General features: G+C 55.4%; 12 protein-coding genes across 12 annotated transcripts; 5 read left to right on the top strand and 7 right to left on the bottom strand.

The window, feature by feature from the left end:
• Nucleotides 1-307: 307 nt before the first annotated feature.
• On the bottom strand, nt 308-3,211 carry PG986_008751 (ATP-dependent zinc metalloprotease FtsH; the record flags this gene model as incomplete). The annotated part of the gene is made up of 7 exons (XM_066844973.1): nt 308-789; nt 1,019-1,153; nt 1,206-1,271; nt 1,332-1,518; nt 1,857-2,904; nt 2,956-3,047; nt 3,197-3,211. The coding sequence occupies 7 exons, from the start codon at nt 3,209-3,211 to the stop codon at nt 308-310; spliced, it is 2,025 nt and encodes a 674-aa protein (XP_066697371.1).
• Nucleotides 3,212-3,737: 526 nt separating this feature from the next.
• PG986_008750 (uncharacterized protein) lies at nt 3,738-4,743 on the bottom strand (the record flags this gene model as incomplete). The annotated part of the gene is made up of 2 exons (XM_066844972.1): nt 3,738-4,266; nt 4,670-4,743. 2 exons carry the CDS (start codon nt 4,741-4,743, stop codon nt 3,738-3,740), a joined length of 603 nt encoding a protein of 200 aa, XP_066697370.1.
• A 1,203-nt stretch (nt 4,744-5,946) lies between these two features.
• Nucleotides 5,947-6,705, bottom strand: PG986_008749 (uncharacterized protein; the record flags this gene model as incomplete). Its single annotated transcript, XM_066844971.1, has 1 exon — nt 5,947-6,705. The coding sequence occupies one exon, from the start codon at nt 6,703-6,705 to the stop codon at nt 5,947-5,949; it is 759 nt and encodes a 252-aa protein (XP_066697369.1).
• Nucleotides 6,706-7,146: 441 nt separating this feature from the next.
• On the bottom strand, nt 7,147-8,666 carry PG986_008748 (uncharacterized protein; the record flags this gene model as incomplete). Its single annotated transcript, XM_066844970.1, has 2 exons — nt 7,147-8,406; nt 8,478-8,666. The coding sequence occupies 2 exons, from the start codon at nt 8,664-8,666 to the stop codon at nt 7,147-7,149; spliced, it is 1,449 nt and encodes a 482-aa protein (XP_066697368.1).
• Nucleotides 8,667-9,034: 368 nt separating this feature from the next.
• Nucleotides 9,035-9,661, bottom strand: PG986_008747 (RNAse P Rpr2/Rpp21/SNM1 subunit domain-containing protein; the record flags this gene model as incomplete). The annotated part of the gene is made up of 1 exon (XM_066844969.1): nt 9,035-9,661. The coding sequence occupies one exon, from the start codon at nt 9,659-9,661 to the stop codon at nt 9,035-9,037; it is 627 nt and encodes a 208-aa protein (XP_066697367.1).
• Nucleotides 9,662-10,619: 958 nt separating this feature from the next.
• On the top strand, nt 10,620-11,732 carry PG986_008746 (Alpha/Beta hydrolase protein; the record flags this gene model as incomplete). The annotated part of the gene is made up of 2 exons (XM_066844968.1): nt 10,620-11,110; nt 11,180-11,732. 2 exons carry the CDS (start codon nt 10,620-10,622, stop codon nt 11,730-11,732), a joined length of 1,044 nt encoding a protein of 347 aa, XP_066697366.1.
• A 470-nt stretch (nt 11,733-12,202) lies between these two features.
• PG986_008745 (lariat debranching enzyme) lies at nt 12,203-14,015 on the top strand (the record flags this gene model as incomplete). The annotated part of the gene is made up of 2 exons (XM_066844967.1): nt 12,203-12,262; nt 12,327-14,015. 2 exons carry the CDS (start codon nt 12,203-12,205, stop codon nt 14,013-14,015), a joined length of 1,749 nt encoding a protein of 582 aa, XP_066697365.1.
• Nucleotides 14,016-16,308: 2,293 nt separating this feature from the next.
• PG986_008744 (uncharacterized protein) lies at nt 16,309-18,175 on the top strand (the record flags this gene model as incomplete). The annotated part of the gene is made up of 2 exons (XM_066844966.1): nt 16,309-17,049; nt 17,405-18,175. 2 exons carry the CDS (start codon nt 16,309-16,311, stop codon nt 18,173-18,175), a joined length of 1,512 nt encoding a protein of 503 aa, XP_066697364.1.
• Nucleotides 18,176-19,409: 1,234 nt separating this feature from the next.
• Nucleotides 19,410-20,141, bottom strand: PG986_008743 (Skp1 family protein; the record flags this gene model as incomplete). The annotated part of the gene is made up of 2 exons (XM_066844965.1): nt 19,410-19,579; nt 20,027-20,141. 2 exons carry the CDS (start codon nt 20,139-20,141, stop codon nt 19,410-19,412), a joined length of 285 nt encoding a protein of 94 aa, XP_066697363.1.
• Nucleotides 20,142-21,302: 1,161 nt separating this feature from the next.
• PG986_008742 (RHO1) lies at nt 21,303-22,338 on the top strand (the record flags this gene model as incomplete). The annotated part of the gene is made up of 3 exons (XM_066844964.1): nt 21,303-21,596; nt 21,681-21,884; nt 21,952-22,338. The coding sequence occupies 3 exons, from the start codon at nt 21,303-21,305 to the stop codon at nt 22,336-22,338; spliced, it is 885 nt and encodes a 294-aa protein (XP_066697362.1).
• Nucleotides 22,339-23,903: 1,565 nt separating this feature from the next.
• PG986_008741 (DASH complex subunit Dad1-domain-containing protein) lies at nt 23,904-24,375 on the bottom strand (the record flags this gene model as incomplete). The annotated part of the gene is made up of 2 exons (XM_066844963.1): nt 23,904-24,152; nt 24,274-24,375. The coding sequence occupies 2 exons, from the start codon at nt 24,373-24,375 to the stop codon at nt 23,904-23,906; spliced, it is 351 nt and encodes a 116-aa protein (XP_066697361.1).
• A 1,096-nt stretch (nt 24,376-25,471) lies between these two features.
• PG986_008740 (uncharacterized protein) lies at nt 25,472-27,327 on the top strand (the record flags this gene model as incomplete). The annotated part of the gene is made up of 4 exons (XM_066844962.1): nt 25,472-25,660; nt 25,754-26,177; nt 26,242-26,303; nt 26,362-27,327. 4 exons carry the CDS (start codon nt 25,472-25,474, stop codon nt 27,325-27,327), a joined length of 1,641 nt encoding a protein of 546 aa, XP_066697360.1.
• Between the last annotated feature and the right edge of the window lie 224 nt (nt 27,328-27,551).

Raw genomic sequence — 27,551 nt, 5'->3', positions numbered from 1 at the left:
CCGCTTTCCTCATCAATCTGGAGCTCACCACCATCCCACGATCATCACCCCCCATCACGGGCTTGGACTTGCTAAGGGTACAGGCTTCTTATTTCCGCCCATTTCGTTCATTTTTCAGGATACCTAGAATGCCAGTACGTAGCAACGAGATTGCCTTGGGTGCTGCAAGACGACTGTCTGCAGCCCACAGATAAGCATCATGTGTCTTTCCGTGGTCAGGCCTACCAGAGGCGAGTAGGTTCACGGGTTCAGTGCTTCCACAAGAACAAATCTCATCACGACCTATCCAAAGAATGAGATCCCTATCCTACTCAATCCGTCTCTTTTTCCCGCCATCGAAGTTACTCTCCTCATTTTCCTCCCTCTTGCTCCTGGGCGCCGTGGTGATAAGTCCCGTCTGCAGCGCATCGAGCGTGACCGGTTTCCCCTTGGTATAGCACCACTTCCGCGCATTCTTCACCGCATGCTTGATGTCCCGCCCATTCACGTTCCAGGACGCGAGGTCCAGGAGGTCCGCCTCGGTCAGGCCGTGGTGGCCCGGTACCGCCGCCGCATCCGCCGGTGTCATTGTCACGTCGGAATCGTCCGTCTCGGCCGGCGAAGGCTGGGGCAGGATCGACGGCGGCGGCAGCAGCAGGTTCCTCCATAGCTGCAGTCGCGTGGGGAAGTCCAGGCAGGAGTATTCGAGGTGGATGTCGAGGCGCGAGACGATGGCGGGGTCCCGGCCTGCGAGGATGTTCGTGGTCATGAAGATGATGCCGGAGTAGTACTCCAGTGTGGCCAGGAGTACTGGCCGGAGATGTCAGTATGGTTCAACTTACCACTCTTGCCAAAGTGGGGGGACAGAAACGGAAAAGGGGCGAGTCTTGGAACACAGGAAAGGATGCACCGACCACAACAGAGACCTTCACTGGCGTGCCTGTCCCGGTCTCGATCTCGTATCAAGGCGTCGGCCTCTGGACTCAGGGTCAGAATCGCTGGTCGTCAACCGTCTTGGGACTGGAAGCCGCAATCTCACCATCCACCAGCAGCACGCCGTCCCACTCTTCGCACAGCCGAAAAGCCTTTTGCAGCGAGGACTTCAACGAAACTGGCTTTGATCCCATCTCCCCAGCCTGCAAGTGGTACAGAGGTCTCCTGACCTTATCGGACACTGCAAGAGCCTTAGCAAGAACAGACTTAGCACTCATGGACGTGATGTGTACCTGATTCCACGGTCAAAGTCTTCCCTGTCCCGGTCGGTCCGCAGAGAAGGAAGACGAGTCCCCTGCCTTTGCATCGAGTCAGAAGCGTGACTACCGTGAAGGTTCAAGGGCAAACAAACACCGTACCTTTACCCGCCACGAAGTCACTCCCAAGCGCCTGGGTCGTCTTGTGAGACTCCACAAATGTCAGCACAAGATCTTTGGTTGACTCTGGCAGTACAAGCTGATCAAAAGCGTTGTCCACCCAAGAGGTTGGTGAAAGGCCATCGATTGAAACCGACACTGGTATAGCAATTTCGTCAGCATACTTGGTCTGGTTTCTTATCAGTACGGAAAGTAGTATTGCAGTATTACCCCAGACTTTCTCTTTCAAGTGGTATGCCACGGTCTTAGGAGACATCAACATCAGCCACAGCCTATTGGCCCCGATTCTGTTCCGAAAGATGTCTTGTTCTTCAGGGGTAGAGCGTCGTCCACGTGGGAACGGTAGCTGTGCATCTTCGGAAGCACCCGGCGTTAGTGTCCCCAGGTTCCTCGGCACGGAAACGTAATTGGCGCCTCGAAACACGTCGACAACGACTCTACCTGTGGCCTAGGTGGAGGCAACCTGGGTTAGTACCCTTCCATGAGGCAGAATGGTCAAATATGTACCTTGATATGTAGGGTCTCGGGGCCATAACCCTCATCCTCATAGTCGTCATAATCCTCATTGACTATCATTCTACGACCCTCTGCTTGGCCCTCATAGTCCAGGAAACAGATGCCTTGGTAGTCCAAGCTTTTCCGGCCACGCTGGATCAACTCCGCTTTCAACTCCTCATGTCTCGGATGAAAAGCGATAGGATAGACCTCGAGCTCGTTGATGCTGCGCGTGCCAGTGAACTCACGGATGCTAATGGTGGCGTAGGCCCATCCAAACGCGGAGCCGTCGAAGGCAACGTGCCGACACCATAGATTGCGCTCCTTCAGTTGCTGGACCTGAAAGGCCTGGTCATGGCCGAGGTGTCGACTGTACACGATCTGTCCCTTGGGAAATAAGGCCCAGAGATACGCCCCATCGATGATCCCCTTTCTCAGGAAATCATTGACTCTGGGGGCCAGATCGATGAACAGGTCTTTCATGACATCGACGAGGAGCTTCAGATGCTGCTTCTCCTCGCATCCCTCCTCGAGCTGTTTGAACCGGTCCGAAATCCTCGCCTGGCCAAAGAAAAGCGCCTGGAACGGGGCATGCACGGTCATCGCGTCGTTGGGAAAATCGTACCCCAGGCCGGCCAGGAGGGGCTTGATCTCCTTCCGGATCAAGGGGCTCAGTACGTCCATCCACTCGACCTTGTAGCGCCGGAGCCCCCCGACTCTGGTGGAGGTGGTGGGATCCTTGCATCTGTACTGGATGATGGCCGCGCCGACGTACTTCTGCCTGATCTCGGGGGTTGCCTCTTCCGGCTCGTACTCGACCCAGTTCTTGCAGCACTTGCATGTCGGGGGGCCCTTGAAGAAGGTCTGGACGAACACCTCCTGTCCGGTCAAGCCTTCGGGGCGCGTGATGTTGGGGAGCGCGGGGCAGGTGGATATCGGAGCCTGCGGGAAGTACATGGCGCCGGTGCCGTCGGCCTTGAACATCATTGGGCCGTCCATCAAAGCACCAACAGGATTGAAGTTGGAAGCTACATGGAGGTAATGCTTGATTAATTTCCATCTGTTTCCAGAAGTAATGCTATAATAGGTGACCAGAGCAATCTCAACTTACCCATCCCTTTTGACGTAGGCCTGGAAGCCGAGCACCGGTGCAGAATAGGGCAAGGTATCGATCGCAGGGTGCCGAAGATGTGGGCGATTAGTCTGGAGTCATCTGGTAAACGTTCAGGGGCTATCACGGTTAAATGAGAACATGACCCATTCCCCAGGGCGGTCCAGTGCGGATGGGATGCACTTGGGATATTTTGTGCTTGTGGCCACTCAAGGCATTTTGGACGACGTAGCACCCTCACAAGGCCAAAGGCCATGGTTGCCTTGTCACATTACACAGGATTGCCCTTTCCTTTTTTATGACCACCTTGATAGCCGCTCCTTCCCCTAGGTTCGTGCTGCTGTGCAACACGACTGCCGTGTCCATGGTGACATTCTGGACAGCACATGCACTTCCAGGAGGTGCAACTTAAGAATTCGTGTAACGGAGTTTTCTAGCTTCATGGAGGAGTTTGTGTAGCCCAGATATTGAACGACAATATCGCCGCAGAGACTGCTCCAATAATATAACGAGATGCACGAATTTCGGCCCGTAATATTGAAATATGTAATGAGACAATGTAGAGTAGCCCAACTCCTCGCTCCCCACAAGACTATACTGCCACGACAAGCCCCAGGATGACCGCACTTCCTCGTCCTACCCAGTTCTTCCCGAACCATACCCACACCTTCCAAAAGAGCCATCCGAGCGCCCGTCTGTTATCATCACCTAGCTAGTATACCCGGCCCATCCCTACGCCTTGCAGCTCTCATCCTTCCCCTTCATACAATCCGAGATATAATTCACCGTCGTCCGGCACGCCAACTTCTTCCCCCATTGTCCCACTGATCCCAGTGCTTCGACCCGCACTTCCCCGCCCCGTTCGCGCGGAGGTCCTGGTAGTCCTGCCACATCTGGTTGCCCGAGCGGCGGCACGCGGCGTCGCCCTCGACGCTCACGTGGCAGCCGCTCGTCACGGTGGTCCCGCGCGCGCCCTGGCCCGAGCACGCGCCCGCGCACCGGTTGTACACGTCGGGCCGGTACCGGTACGCGTCGTCCCTGATGAGAAAGCTGTTGACGGCCTCGTCGCAGTACTTGACCTGCATCGTCGCGCTGCCGCACATGGCGGAGCCTTTGCGGTCGTAGGTGTCGCGGCTGGTTAGGGGAGGGTCGAAGCCCTGGCGCCCAGGGCGAGGAGGGAGGCGAGGGGGAGGAGCGCGGTGGTGAACTGCATGGTGCTGGTTTGGAGTGGCCGCGAACAGAGTAGCTGGTACAGAGGAGGTGGTGAGGTGGGCGCTATTGCTGAAGAGATGGATAGAAGAGTCCTGGGATCTGTTGGTTATTGGAGGGTAAGCTGTGCTGGTGTGACGAAAAGCTGTGTTTAATCCCCTTGCCTAAAATGCAAGACTTCTATCTTAACTATATATATCACGAGAACTTTAGGCATCTGCATTTCATCTTCCTATGTATATCAAGCATATTGAGTCCAGAGTGAGGTACAGTAAAGTGGGGAAGTAAGCATACGATGAAATTGAGATGTTGCACAGTAAGCGGGCAGTGTCCCTATGCGGTTTCTACCTGTACAGTAATTGGCACTGGCGCTGTCTGGGACTTGTGGGGTCGATCTCACTCATGGAGGATTAGACGAGTGAGACCGCTGGATGCAGACGAAATACTGGACCAAGCTCGTAACCAGACTCTGGGCCGAAGCCTTCTGTTGTCCAACGAAAGGTACCTCGGCATCGGATCCGTCATCTCACGACCCGGGGATCGCCTGTTCGTTCTGTTTGGACTGCGCGAGGCAGCCATCTTGCGGCCGCGCGAGGACGGGTCTTACATGTTCGTAGGCACGGCGTATTTTCGTGGTTTTATGGAGGGGGCGTGTTTGAAAGACTTTGAGGCCGGGAAGTTTCCCCACAGGAGACTGGCGATACGATAGGCGTCTACGGTGCCCCATTTGGGGCACACTGATTCATTGAGTTTACTTATATACGTGTAGGACTGCTCTCGCTACATACCTGGCGCAAGTACGGGATGCCATACATGCTCTAGAACATGCCAAATGTTTCAAGTCCCCCACGATCTTATCCGCCGGCGATATGAGCAAATTCTTCCAATTCCCACAGCACTCCGATTCAATGTTGGGGGCACTGCCGCTCAATGATTTGTGTCCCGCTCTCGTGGCTAAAAGAGTGAAAGAACTCTCACGGATTCCCCATCAAGGACTCTGAAGCCGGTCGCCACTTCAATATAAGTATCCTAAGTCGAAACTTGTACGTATGTGAGAAGGCATACCTACTAACTAGGTACATATCAAGTCAATCAGATGCATATACTAATATGTGTACTGGTGCTCAGTCGTCGCTACGACTAAGGTCCCATCTGTGACATCAAAGGCACCTACAAGCTTACACCCCCTCCCTCCCCCTAAATCATCAATCCAGCTTCACCCAACACCTCCCCTTGCGCCTCCATATTCCACGTATGCCGCCGCAGATACCGAAACGCCGTCCTCTCCATCGCCCGCATCCCCGCCCTGCTCCTGTTCTCCTGGACCTGCCACTGCACCGCCCCCAGCGCGTCCAGGTCCGCGCCCTCGCACGTCTCAATCAGCTCCGGCACGTCCCGCTGGATCTTCCTGGTCGACCGCCGGCCCGCGCTCGCGCCCTCGGGCGCGTACCCGCACGACTCCATGCGGAAGCCGGTCAGGAGCCTCACTCTCCTCCCCTTTGACGCCGGCGACGATACAGATGTCGTTGTTGGCGTTGCCAGCTCGCCGAGCGCCACGAGGACCTCCTCCCACGTCCCCGCCGTCAGCTCGACCCCCACAACCGAATCGACTCCAGCGAGTCCCAACAGCTCGTCTCGAGTAAGCTCTCAAACTTGGCCGCGGAGAAGGAGACGCTCTGCAGACTGAGCGACCGGAGCCGCCACGCGGGCGGGACCTTCAACCCCTCGAGATCCAGCATCTCCGTGCTGCCAAGGGCCAGCGACTCCAAGTTCCCCGTCTTCTCAGCGAGCCGGACCAGGTTGTGCGCGTACATGTCGTGCGGATTGACCGCGTACGCCGGGTCGATGGGCACGGACCAGTGCCGCTGCTGCCACGACGCGCTCGTCCACGCCTTGACGTGTAAACCAAGGTGCCGGAGCCTCCCCCAACACCCGCGGGCCCAGGCGGACCCGCGTCGAGCGCGGCTCGTCGTCGGCGTGGGCCAGCTGCTCGAAGTCGCGGGCGATGGGGAAACTCAGGTCCAGCTCCCGCAGACCCGGTAGCTCCACATAGAGCAACGCCGACGCCAGCGCCTTGACAAGAGCATCGTTGAGCTTGGGTGGCAGCTCGCGCAGCGACGCCTTGCCGCCGACCACGAAGTCGAGCGAGGCCAGGTGCGGCAGCCGGGCGAGGCACGGCCCCAGGAGGCCCGCGAGGTCCTCGGCGTAGCGGGTGTTGCGCGCGAGCAGGGAGCGGGCGCGGCCGACGCCGACATCGACGTGCCGGACGTGGGCTGCGAGAGCGGGATGCATAGAGACCTCGTGCAGCCTTACAAGCCCGTACACGGTCGCGCTGATATGTCGGAAGAGCAGCGGGGTGGCACAGCGGCGGAAGAGCTTGTTGACCCGGCGCAGGTTGGCCAGGTTTTGTCGGCCCTCGGCGTCGGTCTTGGCACGGCGAGCACGGGTCTCGTCGCCGGGAGGGACATGCTTGACGGCCCCGACGTAGGATGTGATCTTGGGAGGTAAACGAGTGTCAGCGTCGCTGTTTGCGGCATTCATTGGGTCCTGGCATACTTACCGCTCCGATCAGCTCCTCGGGGAGGTGCTCCATTTTCACCGAAGCTCACAGTTCTTATACCCGACACTTGGTAGGATAGTATATCTGCATTATCTAACGAATATCGATGTGCTTTGATCTTTTCAACGGTAGGTTGGCGTAAACTGCCACTGGGGTGTTGGGGTAGAAGGCGTGAAGGAGAAGCCACCGTCGTGGGGAAGGTCAACAAGGGAACCTGGAGGGACGCAGTGCCGTTACACTAGTCTACGAATTGCGACTCCGCCGTAGCCTCAGAATGCCGGGATATCATGTAAGGCAAATGTTCAGCTTACAAGTATGTAAGTGCAAAAGAGATCTATTTTGGTATCTATCATCATCAAACCGTCAACTACTCCTTTTTTTATGCTGTCCAGTCCGCCTCTCCACAACGAGGTCTAGCGGTATCATGACTCCTTGGCAGCATCCTCGCCATTTGTCGTCGCCGCCGCATCCTGCTCGTAGCCCTCGGTCTTCATATCGAGGAGGCCAAGGTCCTCCTCTTCCTCGTGCGTCCGCGTGTAATCCTCGCTCGTGATCTGCGGGTCGTCCTGGTCCGGATCGACCAGCTTTTGGACGTAACTCGAGGCGAGAGGATCTGTCAGGATGATAGTGAACTTCTTTTCGCCCTTGATGGCGGCATCCAGTCCGCTGAAGAACTCGTCCCACTTCGACTTCTCACCGACGGCCAGAGAGTCTCCGCTCTCGCCAGATTGGAAGATCTGGTTGTGAAGGTCCGTTCGCACTTGGGTCAGAAGACCCTCGACTGTGGTGAAGCGTCCGCCTAGGGTGCCGGGGTTGACGTGAAGGCTGAGCTCCGGGCACTCAAGCGCGCAGCTTTCGCTCTTCAGAATATCTCTTGCCAAATCGACAGCTTCGTCCACCTTGAGCGAGATCTTCTTGCCCAGTTCCGGGATCTCTCCTCCCGTCTTGACGTCGTTCGACTTGTAGCCACAGTCTTCGCATGCTGTTGACATCAACACAACAGCCTTGAAGTGGGGGATATCGACCATCTTCATGTTGGTGGTACAGGGGTGCATGCATCCGGGGCATGTGGCCGGGAAGGAGTAGACTGTGTCGGGAATGATGTTGTCCTCGGGGGATGTGGTGGTAGCGTCAATGACGTTGGGGTCTTGCGCCGCAAGTCCCAGGGCGGCATTCTGCTCGGGTGTCCGCACGTAGTCGCGCTTGTACCACTTGCCAACACCATCCTTGATGTCGGGCGAGATCCAGGAGTTGCCCGAGGGGTCGTCAAGCGAGACGCGGAAAGGGAAGTCGTTGCCAGCAAGCATGGAACGGCCCTTGGTGATGATCTCGGCAATCTTGCCGTGAATTTCCGGGGCCTGCTCCTTGCGCGCCTCTTGGCCCAGCTCGAGGTCATCAATGATGCTCGACAAAAGACCCTCGACATTTGTAAGTTGTCCGCGACCAGCGGGGACTTCTACATCGAGCTCGATGAATTTTACGACGGCGTTGTCGGACTTGACAACGGTTCGGGCGAAGTCCTCCATCTCGTTCAGTCGCAGTTCGTAGCGGGAGCCTCTGGGTTGGATGGTGCCGGCGGCTTGGATCTCAGTGTTGGCGAAGTGGCAGTGTTCGCAGGAGAAAGACATGATGATGACCTCGCGGAAGTAGGGGATCATGGTCAACATCATTCGTGTCATGCCCTGGAAAAGCCAGGGTTAGTATCTCGAGAGCAAAAGAAGTACGGATCGAGGAAAGGACGTAGTGCGCTTACGTTTTCGTGGCAGTTCATGCAGAGCGACTCGATCTCCTCGACGACCTTGGGCTCGTCCTCGCCATTTTCCTGCCCAGCGCCGTTGACTTGCCCATTGGTCGTTTGGCTCGCCTTCTGCCCGATGGTCTCGAAGAATTCGGACGAAGACAGCGTCTTGTTTGTCGCGTCCTGCTGATCGTTTGCCGACATTTTGCGGGGTGTTTCTCTGGATAATTATATGGAAAATACCGAGTGAATACCTAACAGAATGGGTTGGGTTGCGGGCTTGTCGCAAAGTGACTCTTATGTGCAAATCTTTGGAGGGGTATCTCTTCTCTGTACCGAAAATTTTGGAGGGGCACGGTTAGTGCATCCGCGGGGTCGCCAAGAGCCTGATGACATAGCCTAGCCAGCTGGGTCCAGAATGTTCCACAGCGCTGTTAGCGGCAAAAGCTGGCAGCCAGTTCGGGACGCAATGCATGCAAGCTGGAGCTGGGCAATACTTGATCGGATTTCGATATAGATGACTCCCCAAAATCCCATGTTGCCATGTAATTGGATCTGATAATGAAGAAATCTCATTTCTTCATGAAATCAGCCAGACTAAGTCCAAGCCCCACTTTGGGAGCAGATGAGGCGGCTTGCGACTGCAGCAGAGCTTGAAGACCCTGTTTCCGGTTTTTAGCTCTCTTCTTGCTGCTGGCGTTGGCGGACGGCGGCGCCTTTGCAGCCTCGCTGGCTTGAGCCGCATTCGCCTTCGCGCCGGGAGCTGCCGGGAGACCTGTTGCAGTTGTTGCAATAACTGGCTTCGTCTTCGCTCTCCGCACGATTGGAGGGGGCGATGGGAAGTTGAGCTTTGTGTAGTGGTCACACATCTTGCAGGTTATGACTTTGCGTATGCCGGACGCGCGACCAAGTTTTCTCGCGTCTGGTTTTACGACGCCTGCCCCTTTCTTGTTGCGGCTCTTGCGAATAGCCTTGTCTGTTTCCAACCTCAGTGCATCGCCAGCACCGGGAACCATGATGTGGCCACATGCGCCGCATATGTGTTCTCTCTGTCGGTCTGATAGCTCGAGGTTGTTCTCAAACATGAATGCATTCCTCTTGGCCATGATATGAGCTGAGGTCTCTGGCGCCGTCTTGGCCAGCAAATGAGCCGCGTCCGTCAGGAAACGCAGACTCGGCTCGAGCGTCTCCTTCTCCATGATGAAGATGTCTGGCCTGTTTCAATTGAGTCGGGGATCGGTAAGGAATAGAATATGAAGTGATAACCGGGTGGCCCTTGACGTTGCGATAACACCTTGATATGAGGAAAAGAAACGACCATGACCAGAGTTTGGGGCTGCACAGTTTAGCGGTGGTCAGGGCGCGCCGATGTCCAGACCCACTGTAAGTCATTCAGCTTTGGTGGGCGGGCGGCCATCTCGATAATATTCCAGACTCTATTTGGATGATTCAAGAGAGACAACGAATCATATGATTTCCTCACCAGCTTCACCTTCTCGGGAGACAAAGGTCACTTTTCTGTTCAGCCGTCAGCGTGAGACTTCACATATTCCCCTTGCTTAAATGTGCATATCCCTCCTTACGACAAGCACAGATATGAGCAAGCAAAGGCGATCTGAATTGTGATGCTACGTTTCAATCGGGGCTTGCATCAACTTGCCTCCAGTTAGATGTAGCACGCTCCTCGGCGCCAGTATGGCCGACAACTAAGAACATCCTAAAACGACGTAGTCCCAGTTGGATAGCTGAAAGCCGGTGACTCAGTCAGCCACTGTGTATGTAGTATCACCAAAGGTTCCGACTTCTGCTCGGTCCAGGCCACGATGGCGCGCTGCATGGCATTTGCGGCTGGAATGCCAAGCCCATACTTGCACTTGCGCTCCCTAAACATTCCGTCATCGCGACGACGAGCTATCTGGAAAATGACTCTCTGGCTAACTTAGCCACTATCGAGGAAGACCGGCAGCTGAAGTTTAGTATTAATTCACAACCATCCTCTATATAATAAGCAGTTCTTCTTGCTTTCGGGGCTGCTGAGGCAGACCATGCGACAGTTATCCCCAGATATACACCAACATACCCAGAGATCATCAATCAATCGGAGCTCAGTATCACATTAAATTCCCACGATGTTTGGTTTGGACTTCTACCTCAGTTATGACTGGATACACTGGACACGGCCAACGAGCCCGCCCTCAGCTCTGCCAGTCGGCATCGAGCGCTCCCTTCGTGCAGACGCCGCACGGGAAGATCGAGCTTCTCTGCGCCAAACCCTCCTCCTCGTCTAAAGCAAGCACTCCCCAGCCCGTGGTCGTCTTCGCGCACGGCGGCATGGGCTGCGCCTGGGTCTGGACGCCCTATATGCTTTACTTGGCCCAGCGTGGCATCGCGAGCTACGCCGTGTCGACGCGGGGCCACGGCGAGAGCTGGCACCCGACCTTCCTGCGCATGCTCTACATGACGACCAAGCGGGATCTCGGTGATGATCTCGTGGCCGGCATCAAGGCGGTGCAGGCGCGGGAGGGAGGCGGCGAGGTCGTTCTGGTTGGTCACTCCAGCGGCGGCGGGCTGAGCCAGTTCCTTCTCAACGAGGGGGATGTCAAAGTCAAGGGCCTGGGTCTGCTCGGAGCAGTTCCCGGTACCGGATCGTAAGTATACCATAGCTACATACTTTACATGGGCATCAACCAATGAGGCATATGGCTGATACTCAAAAGATACAAGGTCTACTACAACTGGGCTTGCTTCGATCCCTGGTTTGCCATCCGCATGATCTTTCACGGCTGGCACTCCAATTCGCCCTTATCGCACCCGTTCTTGACGAGGCGGGCCTTCTTCAGCGAGGAGTACCCGGAGAAAGACCTGCTGGAGTTCCAGCGGCATCTGAACCGCTACGAGAGCTTCTGGTGGCCGATTGGCATGATGGCCCCCTTTGTCAACGCCAGAAAGCTTCTGGGGAACATCCTCGGCTGGGATGGGCGCAGCGACAGGGTCCTCATAATGGCTGGGACTGGAGACAAGTTGATGACCCGAGGTGTCCAGATCGAGGCTGCCGAGACGTATCGCAGCGCCGTGTCAGACATGGTGAGGGAGAAGAAGCTTGAAGCCGACAGTGCGCCAGTCAGGAAGTTGGAAGGTGAAGGCGGGCAGGATGACAGTGGACAGGGCGTCAGACTTGCTTGGGTGCCCGGTGCTGGACATCATGTACAGAATGATAAGCAGTGGGAAGTCGGGGCTGCCAAGTTGCTTGCATGGCTAAAGCAGCTCTAAGAAAGGAAATGGGGTTGTTTGTCAACTATTGTCCGATGCCAGGCGGACATGGGGCATCGTAACTCACTCCACTCGAGCCGAAGCAGCCTCCTGCATAGTGCCCATACTGATTTCCATTATACCCATTGCCCAGAGAATTCTGACAATAACCTGAAGTCGTATGGGCATGAATCATTTTGCATCACTTTTGACTAGGAGTCATTCGTGAGTCACCCAGGCTCCTTGTAATGTAATTGGAGGCTTCAGTGCTTTCCATGCAGTCGCGTACTTGGAAAAACAGCCTACAAAAACGAAAACGGCAGTTGCGAGCACGGGCCACGTCTCAGCACTAGCTGAACTTGCAACTGCTGCTGCAACCAATTGACCCACTACAGTTGATCATCGAACATTGAAATAGAAGCAGGCCATGTCCCATCTGCATCTCCATGTTTAGGCACTTTGTCCGTCGGCTTCACTTGCAATCATCAAGAATGGCAAGTGCAAAGAACCTGCAAGAGATCGGAGGTGTCCGTGTGGCGTTTGAGGGATGTGTAAGTATTGACCTATCTAGTTGCAGCACACAAGGACCAACTTGGTGCTGACCTTTTCACCCAGGGACACGGCACTCTCGATGCCATCTACGCCGCTGTACAGAATGCAGCCAGCGTCCGAGGATGGGACAGAGTCGACCTCCTCATTATCGGAGGCGACTTCCAGGCCGTGCGCAATGTAGCCGACATCACCGTCATGTCGGTACCTTCTAAGTACCGGCACCTGGGTGATTTCCCCAAGTACTACCGCGGCACCGTCAAGGCGCCCGTCACGACCCTCTTCATCGGCGGGAACCACGAGGCCGCCTCGCACCTGTGGGAGCTGTACTACGGCGGCTGGGTCGCGCCCAACATCTACTACATGGGCGCCGCCAACGTGCTGCGCTTCGGGCCCCTCCGCATCGCGGGCATGAGCGGCATCTGGAAGGGCTTCGACTACAACCGCCCCCACATCGAGCGCCTGCCTTTCAACTCGGACGACATCAAGAGCTTCTACCACGTGCGCGAGATCGACGTGCGCAAGCTGCTGCTCGTGCGCGAGCAGGTCGACCTCGGCGTCAGCCACGATTGGCCCCGCGCCATTGAGCGCCACGGCGACGACGCGGCCCTGTTCCGCGAGAAACCTTTCTTCGCCAACGAGTCGCGGGACGGCACGCTGGGCAGCCCTGCGGCGACGTATGTCCTCGATCGTCTCCGACCGGCCTACTGGTTGTCCGCGCATCTGCATTGCAAGTTTACCGCTATCAAGACGTTCGATGCGCCCACAGCCGAGGACCCTGCAACTATGACGGAGCCTCAATCAGCAGCTGCCGAGTCTTCTGTGGCTGCGGCTGCGGCTACGGAACCTGCCGCGAACCCAGAGGAAATTGAACTGGATATGGACGATGACGAGGACAGCGCGGAACCGCCGAAGCCGCAAACTGAAGATTCAAACCCCGAACCACAGGCGGCGAAAGCCAGTGATACCACTGCTACTACTGCGACTAGCACAGTCTCAGATGAGCTGAGAGCACAACTACCCGCCGCCTTTGCCCGGCCGACCCACAAGCCCAAAACCATACCAGGCCAGCCAGTCCCGCCTACCATCACCAACACCGAGACCCGCTTCATCGCTCTGGATAAAGTCCTGCCCGGCAGGAAGTTCCTCCAGCTCTCGTATCTCACACCCGTGAACCTACCAGACCCCGCCGCCGCTTCGAAGGAGACGACGGCCCCCGATAGCCAACCCAAGCTCATGTACGACCCCGAATGGCTGGCCATCACGCGTGTCTTCCACCGGCACCTCGCCTTCGGCCACGAGGACCGCGAGACCGCCAGGCTGCCGCCCGACGAGGGCGAGGCCGTCTACGCGCCCCTGATCGACGCGGAGCGCGCCTGGGTCGAGGAGCACGTCGTCAAGCCCGGCAAGTTGGACGTGCCCGACAACTTCGAGATCACGGCGCCGCCCTTGCCCGAGGACGAGGAGGTGCCCGATCTGAACTTCGCCAACACGCAGCCCCAGGAGTACACTAGCCCGCAGACAGCGGCGCTCTGCAGTCTGCTGGATCTGCCGAACATCTGGGACGCCACGGCCAAGGAGCGGAACGAGCGCAGACACAAGGGGCCGGCGCGGTCGATGCCACGTCGGGATCGGGATAATGGTGGTCGTGGGGGTGGACGAGGAGGTGGTGGTGGTGGTCGCGGTGGGTTTGGAGGTGGACGTGGGGGTGGAAGGGGCCGAGGTCAGGGTCGTGGACGTGGTGGACGGTACTGAATTGATACCCCCAGTTGACAGTGTACATTTTCCAAGAGTCACGAGAAATGAAAACGGTGCGTTCTGATTCATGATCTGGTCTTACCATTATCACGTTGTGCTAGAAGAAATAATATGCATTTATTTCAAGTATGTTTGGGTTATCCATCGCGCATAAGTCTATTCAGGTTGTGCATGCTTTCGTCCTGCTCCAGACCGTCAGTGTCCATGGCCCAATTTTAGTCTGCACATCCACTCCCTCGAACCCATCATGGCTGAAGATCAAACCAGACCTCCCAGGTATTGAGCAAAAGATGCTTGTGCAACTTACGAGAGTGGATGCTACTTACCTTGGTACTTGAGTATCAATAAGTTAACCAGTTTTCGTCCAAGATGGAAAACTCCATTTGAAAGGCTTGTGTAGTGTAGTGGCTATCACTCCAGATTCTGATCCATAAGCCATCATTATTCTGGCAACCCCTGTTCGATCCAGGGCACGAGCTCATTGTTTTTCTCTTTTTGCTCTCTTTTCCTTTTTGATCGCCTTGTTTGTCAAAATTCGCATCTCGGGTTCAAGTTTTGGTGATGGTGCAGGACAGCTTGCGATTGACTGTAGGCAATACTCTAGCACGTATCGCGATGCACACCAATGCAGAGAGGTGCGTTTCGTACCAATTCGCTGAAGGCTTGGCTTGTGCCAACAGCCTAAGTTGTACTACGTCGTAGATATTATCGATGCGTCTCTTTTTCCTTTTCCTACGTCCAATTTCTTATTTGGGGGGATTGGTCTTTCTTGAAAGGCAGGTTGGCCGTGCGATTGGCCGATGACCCGAGGGGATGGAAACTCGTTTGAACGGGGTAAAGCATAACCAGCCTCGACCATCAGCTCGGGAGTCGTCCGCGTTCCGATAGAGCAAGATGCCCCAGTCATACACCCAAGTTATTCGCTCCCTCATTTGACTGTGCCCCTTGCCAATTGCATACCATGCCTCTCAATTAGAAATACCCACGAGATATAGCTGCCTTGGGCGTATTTGTTGCCAACCCAAAGAGCGTGACCTACTACGTACATGGTCAAGTCGAGAGCGAGACTCCCATCCTCGGTACTCGTCCATCTGCAATAAGCCGTGGTACCAGCAATTCAGCCCAAGAGCGTAGAGCAGCTCGCAGCAATTGCTGCTGCTCCTGGTGCTGTCGGGCAAGGCAGCAAAGCATTAGAGTTCATGGCAGTTGAGGTTCCCGCAACGGCTTGTCCATTGGCTTTCTCCCTCTCGGGTCATGGGAGATGGAATAACCAGGCAGTCCAAAGGTGTTCTCAGGCACTGTGCAAAAGCAGCAGCAAATAATTGCGCTCAAATTTAGCAGAAGCAGTAGACGATGCGAATCAATTGTGCGGTTGAAGTAGCCGTAGTAGAGACGGGTGATGGAATTGATTTGACGTTGTCATATCATTCGGAGAAAAAGGGGTTCGTCAGCAACTTACACGCTCGTCAAGTAAACCACGACGTAATGACATGGCCATTCCATTCTTCCTGTTCCGGCTATCTCACAGTGCTCCCAATGGTTCAAGTCCTCTGTAGAAAATTCCAATTGTCCAATAGCCCCCCTGTGCTCGAACCAAACGGCGAAAATGCAAGTCCGAAAGCCCATTACCCATCCCTCGCCCCGAGAGCCTCTGACAATAGGCACCAGTACTGACCTCGAGTTCAATTCTCTCACCATGGAAGATAGGAGAACGACAGACGCTGGTGTTCTCCCCCTTATACTGGTCCTCTCCAAACTCTATACCGCTAACCACCCATCTCCGGGCCACGAACCAAGACTATATCGCCGGTTCACTGGTGCCTACAATGCCTCATGTGCAAAGCTAGGAACAGAGAGAAAAGAGCACTGAAACTCTATCCAAGAGACATCTCCGAAGGCCTTTTTTTTTACATATATAAACAGCCCGCATCTCCCTTCCTCGTCTCTTCTTCTTCTGTTCTTCCCCTTCATACAATTCAATCCAATATCGAGACTCAATTAAGAGACCCAACACCACACATGCAACCATTCCATCTTCACTTGCTCTTCCCAAGACAAGACAAACTACTTCAATCATCACTTCATCACTTAATTCTCTTCTGAGACTCTTCTTCTCTAATCCTCTGGCAAATACCTCACATTCGCCTCACGATACTTGCACAGTCCAAGGTCACTTTAAACCAAGGACGATACTCTTTCCCACACAATCACACCTCTATCCTATCTTCAAAGGACAGTAACACCAACCCAACCACTTTGCTCTATACACACACAGTCCCCGACCAATCCAATGGCTGCCAACACCAACAACAACCTCACCCGCCCCATCATGGAGCAGCAGCCAACCGAGTCCTGTCCCATCTGCATCGAAGAGACAGACCAGCCCGGCAACGACTTCGTCGCCCTGCCCTGCAACGGAGCCCACAAGGCCCATCCCGACTGCTTCCGCCAGTGGCTCGATTCCCCAAACGCCGGCCACGACAAGTGCCCCCTGTGCCGCCAGGACCTGCGCCACAGCTGCGGGCACCTCCTCTCCGTCGACCTCCTGGTGGCGGGCACCGCCATCCCCAAGGGGATCCTCGAGAGCCCCTGCACGGAAGACTGCCCCGGCCCCGAGGACCCGGAACAAGGAGACCAGGACATCGAACCGAACCCCGAGTTCTTCGAGTGGGCGCGCCACATCAACCACTTCTGGGAGCACTTCAGCCGGGCCGTGCCCGAGGCCGCCGGCGCGCCTGGTAACTTTTCCCACGGCTGGGTCGGCGGCCTAGTCGAATTCCACGAGATCCTCGCTCTGGCCGAGGAGCTGGTCCACCGGCTGCAAGCGCACCAGTTCAACCTCAGGAGATGGCACCGGGACGACATCAGCACGTACAACATCCGCCTCTGGAACCTCCAGAGGGAGCTCAACAACATCAACACCGCCGCGGACCGCTACGCCGCTGAACACGAGCGGTACACGCAGGAACGCTTCGTCGGCATGCAGCCCGAGGTGTCCAGGGCCATGAGAACAGTTTGGGGGGCCGTATTAGTATGATAGACTTCAATATCCATCGGATCCAACAAATAGGCAACGAAAGAGAGGCCCTGTGGGCCCGCTTAAGGCAGCACACGAACCAACTCGAACACATCGATTGGAGAATGGGCCAATACATTACTCGTCTTCAAGGCTGGATCTTCATGCTCGATACAAATTCATCCAACGAACCCCTTGACGAGCGGTGGTGGAGGGAACAAATCGGGTATGTCGATCGACTCCCCGGCACCCTCCACCAATGGGAGATCGACATGGAAAATGAAGCACACCGTCGCATTGCCCGAGGCGGATTCACCCCCTTGGAGAGGCAGAGAGCGCTCTGGCTCCGGCAGCAGCTGTCGGCTATTAGGGAGCTCCCCGGGGAGAAGAGGACGACAACGCGTCCACAACAGCTCAAAACGGGGACGCTGAAGATGAGGACGAGCCCCAAGTCAATGACCGCGATGAACATGCTGCAGCTGTCCACGACAACTCCCCTGATGATGCCCATTTGAACAACGCCGCCGACGATGCTCCTGCTCCCCCAGAACAAATAGACCACAACTGGAACGGCCCCGGATTCTGGGAGGCACAGCCAGCCAATGACAACGGCGGCGACAATGTCGAGCCAGCAGAAAACTGGTCAAACGCCATTGGCGTCGCCGGAGCAGAGCCCCAAGACGACAACCCAGAGGACGATGATGTCGAGGGCGAGGACGACCAATCAGCTGTTCGGCAGCCACTGCAGGAACCTGAGCAGCATGACCAGTCTGATGAGGATACTATCCCACAACCACCAGTCGTGCCGGCAGCACCGGAACCCCACTACCGGCCGCTCAGGTCGGCAGGGGGACTCGCGGCCATCGCGGCGGGAGCACTGGCTCTACAGCAAGCTATCACTGCCGGGACAACCCCACCAGCCCAGCCAGATGCGCCACTCGACGCAGCGCCCGCAGCTCTTCCGGAGATCGAGCCCACGGAGCTGGAGGTCGAGCCAGAAGCAGCCGAGGACAAGGACCAGCAGGACCAGCCTCAACCACAGCGGCCAGAGAACGATGAGCGAGCAGCTCAGTGGAGGACGGAGTTCATGAGTGCGGAGTGGGAGCGTCTCCAGCGTCGGCGATGGGGACCCAAGCTCTGAGGGAGGGTTTTGGATATATGAGGGATAATGGGGATAGATGGGTCAAAGCAGGCAAGAGGATTTTGCATATTTGGATCGTATTCAGTCACATTTGGATTCTGCATTTTGGGCAGTTAAGTCGGATTGGAATGGGAAAAGATGGATTGATGAGACTACCTGCAGCAAGCAACTTCGCTCCTTCCTGTACTTGATGTTGAAATTTGGATCATCACTAGCACAATTGCATTTGGTGTACTACTATTGCGCCTTCCGCATAGTGCAATACCAATATGTACATAGATTAAACAAAAACCAAATGCATCACATTAAATTAAACAACGTCCGAGCACCTTTAGAGTGGCACCATGGACAGGCGATGCATTTCGTGATCGCAGTACGTCGGAGCAATGAGGCAATGTAGGTAGGTTGTTGAGCCTCACTTCAAAAAAAGGGGACGTACGCGTTTTTGTAGACCACCCTTCGGCAGAGTCGGTCAGACGCAAAGACGTTCGTCCACAAACAGGGTGCACCAGTTGGCTCGGGTCACGTGGGCCACCGAGACACACAGGACAAGATGAGAGCAGAGCAATGCTGGAAACGTCAAATTGCACGGCATTCCTATGCATAGAAGTAATGGGGTATATTTGGATTTATTGAACCGAGCCCGCCAGACTATTAGTTTTCCATCTCCATAGAAGCGGTGGCCCGAAAGGGCAACGTCATTGTGGTTCCCGGATGTATCCCCTTCATTAAAAGCATGGTCTCCACGGTGAAGCCGGAGCCGCGCAGAGTGACGGGGGACGAATTCGATTTTCCATCTATTATAGACGATCAACCCACGGGAGAAGTAAGGGTAGATCGTATATGCTTAAGATGGGTGGGTATTGCAACGGATGCAGGGAAGAGGAGACACAGAAGGAAATGAAGAACTGATATCATGCATTCAACAGCTTGACTTACCAGCCAATCAAGGCTTCAGCACAGCAAACAGCAAGACCAAGCAAAACGTCAGTCGAATGAGGCGTTGCGTCGTGTACCAGAAAGAACATGTCTTCATATTGGTAGCTGCATTGCAGCTCGTAAAACACAGTGGCTTCGTCGAGAGAGACACAGCGTCTCGGAGCACCACAACGCCAAATATCCGTGAATGCGTAATCAATCACCCTGTCCAACGCCATCCGGTTCATGCCTCGTTCAGTCGTATCATGTTTGCTCTTGAGGGGAGGAAGGAGTGTGAGCGAAGATCGCCACCAAGCTAGTAACCCCCACGGGGTTGTAGGAGTGGTTTCTTACTGTCGAGGCCCAGGAAGTCTGCAGCGACAAGAAGCTCGAGGCAGAGCTCGGCAGGGATGTCCATGTCTGGCACGTCCTCTTTCTCGCGGTTCTTGTACCAGTAGTGGAAGTACTCGACAACCTTCTCCATCACTTGGCCACTTCAGCAGTACTGTCTGTCAGTGCAAGACTCTTCGTGGACTGGTCATGTGGAGGCAGGTAAGGCAACGGATGTCCGCAGGTAAGGCAACGGATGCAATGCAAATACGCAACGGAGGCGGAGGAGAGGCCAGAATCTCAGATCAAGTGTAGTTGGTGTCATGCGGTCCACGGCGAGGTGGTCCCTCAGTGAGCACATAGCGAAATGTGGTTTCATCAAGGAAGCGAGCTCTCTTGTTGGCGGGCGGGAAAGGAAGGGGAATTGGCGATGGAGACAGCAACGATCTCTCCAGGTCCAACGAAAGAAAAGTGTAGCCTTACCTGATCTCCTCAAAGGTGCATCGGCCGCTTAGACGAGCTTCTCGGAAGCTATCTATATGCAGGAACCTACTTAGCCGGAGATGCGACCAGAGAGAGAAAGGCACGGGAAATTGTCCTCACTCTTGGAATCGATCATGCTCTTGATCATGGGGCTGATGAGGACCGCCTCGCGCAAGACGACAAACTCGAAGCCATCGTTGGAGATGAGAGTGACGTACTTGCTGACTTCCGCCATGGCAAACGGCTCTCTTCTTTTGGCTCTGGGGAAGAAGAGTTTGGTTGGTGAGAGAAGAAGGAGAAGCAGGCGTTGGGACTTGACGCGTCGATTTTGGCTTTAATTTGTAGGCAGAGATTTCGCTTGCTCGCTTGCGATTTTTCGCTGACCGCACACGACCGACGGGCAGAGCAAGAGTGCACGGCCCGTGGTGGTTCCTAGTGCCAATGGTGTCCAGAATGGATCGGTGATGACGGGATCGGGGAATTGAAGCTGAGCTGGCAGCAGGTTAGCAGACAGTGTCGACTGGGTAAAGCTGGGTCGGGACTAGGCCGGGTCGGTAGCCTGGTTAGCAGGCTGGTCGAACTGGTGGACTGAACCGGGACTGCGACTGGGGGGAAACAAGGAGATACAAGATAACACGGACCGGAGAGCAATCTGTAACACGCGCGGTGGAGCCTTAGGGAACTGTTCGTATGGCACTTGGCGAGTGCTGGAGTGGCATTTGGCTGAAGAAACAGGCTATTATTGCCGGGGGCTAGAGGGCTAGAGGCCTAGCGATACGTCCTAGGTGCCAAGGACACTAAGCACGGCGGGGACAGCTCTGGCCCCAGCCACCCTACTGCAACTGCAAATGGCTGCAAGCAGCGCCCGTTGCTCCGCCGACCCATGCAGAGTTGGGCGTCGGCTCAGCCGCCAACCACATCCCATTAAACCGCTGAATCCATGCCTTGGAACGGCCAATGAAGCTGGCCGCTCCAAACAACAAGAACGGAGCACAATTCATCATCCCATCCCACCTCCAGTCCATCCCACTTGACCAATCAATCCATCAACCATCAACCAGTCCAACACAACATACCTTGTGCCTGTTGCCCTTCGATACAGCCAAACATCTTCTCACTCCATCCGCCTCACCTCAACGCCTCGCCTTTGCCATCTTCAATCTTATTGCCCATCCGCGAGACGTCAATAAGAATCCCTCATTCCACGTTCCAACCTCAAGCCACCTGCCAAGTCCACCAACCACCTCGATTAAGACGGAGAGACTTTCCACCTCGGGCGGGCCAGCATTTCTCACCACCCACCACTTACCACCACCAACACCACCAGAATTGAGCCAATAGTTCGGTATCACTTTTCACTTACAAGTTCGACGTTCCTCAAAACGCCATCGCCGTCATGGCGCAGTACTCGAACCGCAATTCCTACTACGGCAGCAACAGCAGCCAGCCCACGGGCGAGAAGTACGACAACGGCCTTTCGCGCAAACCCACCGGCGCCCGCGAGCAGCGTAATACGCGATCCAGCGAGGGCACCGTCAGCACCACCATGAGCTCCTCGACGGGTAGGGAGTCGTCGGCAACTCATGTCACCGAGGCCCCCGCCTACTCCAAGAAGATTGTCGTCGTCGGCGACGGTGGCTGCGGCAAGACATGTTTATTGATCAGCTACAGCCAAGGCTACTTCCCCGAGGTGAGTCCATCCATTCACTGCCGCCACTACTGGCCCCCCCTCCTCCCGCCCGACGCCACCCACCTTGCTAACCACAACAAATAGAAATATGTGCCCACTGTCTTCGAGAACTACATCACATACCCCACGCACCAGCGCACCGGTAAAACTGTCGAGCTGGCGCTCTGGGATACGGCCGGCCAGGAGGAGTACGACAGGTTGCGCCCGCTCTCATACCCCGAAACCGATCTCATCTTCGTCTGCTTCGCTATCGACTGCCCCAACTCTTTAGACAATGTATTAGACAAGGTATGTCGACGCCAATCCTCCCCTCGCATCACAGGTACACATGCATGATTGCTGACCAATGCCACAGTGGTACCCCGAAGTCCTGCATTTCTGCCCCTATACGCCACTGGTTCTCGTCGGCCTCAAGTCAGATCTGCGGCACAAGAAGACGTGCGTAGAGATGCTCAAGACGCAAGGCCTGACGCCAGTAACAACGGACCAGGGCATGGCTGTCGCCAAGAAGATGAGTGCCCAGTACATGGAGTGCAGCAGTAAGGAGATGTCGGGAGTGGACGAGATCTTCGAGAAGGCCATCGACACGGTTGTCTTTAATGACCGTCGCAACCTGGAGGCGGCCATGAACGAAGCTGGCAGCGGGTCGTCGCGCGGCACAGGAAGCTCCAACCGGAACAGTGGCGGCATACCCGGCGTCCGCGCTTTTAAGAAGAAGAGACGAATGTGTAGGCCACTGTAAAGCGCGCGCCGGGTCCATTGCTTTGCAGCAGCATCTCACACTGCGGTGCCGTGATCACGAGGGGTGCGTCCTGGGAGGAACGGCGCGGGCAACGCCCTACCACCGGACGACCGGAGGAGGGGTGGTAATGCCAACGACGACAAATAACAACACAACGCACTATTCTTGCACGATATTTATTATTTGCCACGACTTCGTTTCACGACACACTGCCTAGGGAAAACCAGAGGAACACCCAAGCCGTTGTAAGAGGAAGACGAGGAGCTGCTGGGACGACGAGGGCTTCCTGTATATGCTGCTCCCACTCGCATCATAGATGTTCATCGCACCGGCGTTCCTCGAGTTTTTTATTTTCGATCTATTGTTTTTTCTTTTCTTTTTTTCTGTTTGCGAAGGGGATGGAGAAGGTAAATGCATGGAATGGGACCAGGGAGAAACGACAGGAGAACGACGAACGCGGAGCCGCTTGGCCACTTGGCTAGACTGTGGCGTCTTGTATAAAAGCCTCGACGGGAGGTTTTGGTTGCTACGTCAAGTACGTACGAAACGACGACCCTGCTCTCTTAAATTCTCTCTCTAGTGAAGAGAGAACAGAGAGGGGGAGATGAGGAGAATGGCAATGGCAGAAACATTGAGAACACGAGTGTATTGATCATGGATGTAAGGTTTTTATCCTCCGGAGAAGAAGAGAAACCGGAAAAATCTTTCCTTTTGTTGTAGCTCTCATCATCAAGGATAGGGCTATCTTTTTTTGGTTGCGGTTTTTTGGTGGTTCGCACACACTTTTTTCTACCCTCTTGTTGATCCAAGACACAACAACACCAACAAAACAGCAGCAGCATAGTGGTTCCGGCTATAGGATAGGGAATACCAAAAAAAAAAAACTATATAAATATTTCGCATTTGCTACTGCTTCCGTCTTTACGACTGATATCGTGACATGACTGAACTACTTGAGTGACGAACTAATCAACTAGCAAGGTAGGTAGACAGACGTACGTGGCTACTAGCAAGGAAACATACATTTGACCTGTGGATTTCTTCTATTTTGGTCTTGGTCTCCCCGTTCGGTTCGTGAGGATCTGTATCTCGGTTGGCCCCGGGTATCTATCTATCTAATTCTGCTCCGGCGTGGCGCTCCACCTCGTATCCATCTTCTTTTCAGCCGATGACGTACTACTAGCCGTGAATCTGCCCGTGCCCTGCTGTTGCCCATCATGCCAAGATGTAATGGCGGCTCTGTTCCGAAAAGGAATCGAAATAGAGCTGACATTGCATGCTGCCATCACGAGCAGCCGAAGCACACGGGTCGATTGACAAAAGCACACCCGTGCTGTATGTATGTCTGACAGTTGCATGTACATGCATCCATCTGCTTGCTGTATCCGAAAACCTTGTTCGCTTGACAGGTAGGTCTGTACAGACAAGACAAGCCCTCACCGAGGTTCCTCTTGGTCGCATTACTTGTTTTTTTTTTTTGGTTTACCTTCTTGTTCCGTTCTCGGGTATACGTCGTTCGTGTCCTGGCTTTCGTGAATCGCTTCGTTTCGTTCCAAGTTCTCCGTTCATTCCTGGTCCTCCTCCTTGACGCGCGCGGTGACGTCGTCGTCCTCGTCTTCCTGCTTGGTCTGGTCTCCCATTGTCTCGTCACCGTTACTGGCGGCGGCCGTGGCCGGTTGTTCGGGCTCTTTCGCCATGACGCCCTCGAACTGCGACCAGAGCGCCTCGACCGAGGAGAACTCGTGGCCGACGGCGATGACGGCCTCGAGGGATCGGTTGAGCTTGTTGATGTTGGCGAGGACGTGTTCGAAGTTCTGTTTTGTTTGAGGGGGTTGGGGCGCGGGTTAGTTTTCGCGCCCGCACACACAGGCTGAGGGGAGGGAGAAGCAATTGGGTTGGGGGCAGAGGAAGAAGAAGAAGAGTAGACAGACGTACCATGGCGATCTCGCCGATGAGGAGCTCGCGCTGCTGCTCGAAGAAGCTCTTTTCGCCGCGCGCCATGCCGAAGGCGGAGGCTGGGCGCTGGTTCGTGGACATGATGTTGGCGGTGTGTGTGTGTTTTTACGTGTGTGATGTGATGAAGTCGCGCTTGCGCTTTCGCTTTTAGTGGTTGCTTGACCTTGCTTTGGTTGGCCTTGCTTTGGTGGGGTTGGCAATTGAACTTCCCGCGCGGGCGCCTTGCAGTGGTGCAGTGCTACTCAACTAGGCAAGTTACTGTCGTCGGGTCGTAGTAATAGTGCTTCGGCTGGTAGCGAGCGAGCGGGCAGTGCCTGGCCTGGCTTGGAGAGTGAGTGCGGGGTCCCTCACTAAAGTTGTTCTTCGTTTCTTCCCGTCCTTCCACTGAGTGGGTGGGATAGGATGGCTTGATTGATGGAACTTGAAGAAACGAATCGTTGCCTTGCCGGGACCGTTGCCCAGCTAGAGATAGATCAGATCCACCCACAGACATTGGAAAGCAAGGATGGGATGTACTGTTTATTTTGACTACAATGGGCGAGTGACCCCTCCATCACCTCGTTGGCCGCTATTTTGAGATGCGTTTTTGCTTGTGATTTTTGATGTTGTTTATCTGATGTCAAGCGCTGTCAAAGCAATCAATCAATCAACGCTGACATCTGTCGCTTCGGCTCCCGTCCTGCGATATGGACTATATCTCGTCATCAATTTCCAAGCAAGTTGACCCCAGGAATCTCTTGTCGCATTTCTTCTACCATGCAGCATGCATGCGGCGTGCGTATCAAGAAGCAAGGCGGTGGGTGTCGTGGCAACGGATTCGATCCCATCCGACCTGCTAGCGGCCGCTCTAGTCGAGGCCTGCCATCTGATCTGATCTGGGCTACTACCTACATACGACCGCTGCATGCGCTCTATCGAATGTGCATCTGCACCTATTCGACCGCTTCATGCCCTTCCGGCCGCGATCCTTGTCAATTGAGTTTGTCTCAAGATAGCTGATTGAGCGGTGTCGTCACTCTTCTGCTGTACTGTCGTTGGTCGAGTTCAGCTCCCAATCCTCTCGGCAACATGTAGGCTCTCTTTCGAATATAGATATGCCTACGTCGTCTCCTTTTCCCTGGTTTCACAAGATTCTTTGCCAATCAGTCTGTCGCTGTGTAAAGATTGACAGGAAACAATGAGGTGTCTCTCTTCCCAACTGCTGCTCGCGCTTACGAGTATATACGCCGTCGCCACCGGCGCGCCTCTTGAGCACACCGACTTTGATGCTGCCGCCGCTCTTCAGAGCCATGGCTTCCAGGTCGACCAGTACACCGATCTAGCTCCCCTGGCGTATACCTCGTCGAGCCGCGCTTGCGAGATCGCTGTAAGTTGCGATCTTCGTCACCCACACATACACAGGCTTGCTTCCATGTCCCCTTTTCTCCCGACTAACATCACCACTCTTGTCTACATGTAGTGCAAGGCTCTACAGCACCACTACGGCGCAGACTCCGTCGATCGCCCTGACGAGGCGGCTTACACCAGCTTCAAGGGCACGTACTGGTCCGCCATCCAGTCCGATGTTCACCCTTACTGCATTTTCAAGCCCTCCGCCCCAGAGGCCATGTCGGTGCTGGTCCTACTATCCCGATTTACCCAGTGTCCCTTTGCCGTGAGGAGCGGCGGCCACGCCGCATTCGCCGGTGCCTCCAGCATCGAGGGAGGAATCACCGTGTCGTTCCAGAACCTCAGCGACGTTGCCCTCTCTGCCGACAAGAAGGTTGCCTCCGTGCAGCCTGGGAACACCTGGGGCAGTGTCTACTCAGCCCTCCAGAAGGACGATGTCGCGGTCATCGGAGGGCGGGTTGAGAATATTGGTGTGGGCGGACTAACGACAGGAGGTAAGCTCGATTTCGAGCGGAACTCTTCAATGGTAATGCCATACTGACTCATGCCTGGTTTCAGGGGGTATCTCATTCTTTTCGAGCCTGTATGGATTGGCCTGTGATAATGTAGTTGCTTACGATGTAAGACGATTTCCTCATTGAGTGCATGTACTTTATCTCCATGCTTACTATTGGTCAGGTCGTTGGCGCTCAGGGTAACATCACCACTGCAAGCGCTTCGGAGAACCCCGACCTGTACTGGGCGCTCCGCGGCGGCGGGAACAACTTCGGCATCGTGGTCAACTTCCACATGGAAACCATCCCGCTGCCTGGAGGCCGGATGTGGGGAGGCTCTCTCGTCTACGAAGAGTCCTCCTTCAACGACATGTGCAAAGCCTTCTCCGCCACCGTCGACAACATCGCCAGCAAAGACCACCGCGCCGGCATGTGGCTGGCCATGGCCGCCCAGAATGGCACCAAGGTCGCCTCGGTCGAGCACTACTACGCCGAGCCCGACGGCCGGGACTCGCCCGCCTGGGCCGCGTTCGAGGGTATCCCCGCGACCTCGGACACGCGGCAGAACCGGGTCCTGTACGACTACACCGCCGAGGTCCAGGCGTCGAACCCGGACGGCCTGCGTGAGATGTACTACGGCTTCAGCTTTCTCGCTTCGGCCGACGTGCTCATCGCCGCCAAGGATATATTTTTCGAGGAGATTGGCGCGCTGGAGGATGTGAGCGGCCTCTTGCCCGTCCTGTCCTGCCAGGGCTTCACCCTGCCTATTCTCGAGAAAATGCAGAAGAACGGCGGAAACCCCCTGGGCCTCGAAGACGCTTTGAGGAAAGGTCGACCCGTCTATATCATGCAGGTCGCGGCGTGGTGGGACCACCGCGAGGACGACGCGGCCGTGTACGGCGTCGCGTCCAAGATCCTGACGCGGATCAAGACCGTGTCGGTCAAGCGCGGGGCCGCGAACGACTACGTCTACATGAACTACGCCAGCATGTTCCAGGATGTGATTAGAAGCTACGGGGCGGAGAGCAAGGCGCGGTTGAAGGCAATTGCGGACAGGCACGATCCAGCGGGCGTGTTCCAGAGGCTGCAGCCGGGGTACTTCAAGCTGGATCGGGCGCCGGTGGCGGATTCGGGGTATTTCTCACATTAGAACTATCCTATTCGATGCAAGTACTTAAATTCGCACAACCAGTCCATTCCCGTTGGTTTTTCGGCCATTGTGCAGGTTCATGTCAATCAACCCGAGCTCCTGGGATCAATTTGTAACTGGATATCTGTGACCTCATGCTGAATTCCGCGTTCAATTGCAATTTGTAAGTACCTGCTTTAGGTATCTGTTGGTTCTTCAGGCACCTACCTCCTTTGAAACTTCTA

The sequence above is a fragment of the Apiospora aurea genome (genome assembly GCF_038362705.1).
Source record: "Apiospora aurea strain CBS 24483 chromosome Unknown utg000006l_segment0_segment0, whole genome shotgun sequence".
Taxonomy (NCBI): domain Eukaryota; kingdom Fungi; phylum Ascomycota; class Sordariomycetes; order Amphisphaeriales; family Apiosporaceae; genus Apiospora; species Apiospora aurea.
This window is presented reverse-complemented; position numbering and strand designations above follow the sequence as displayed.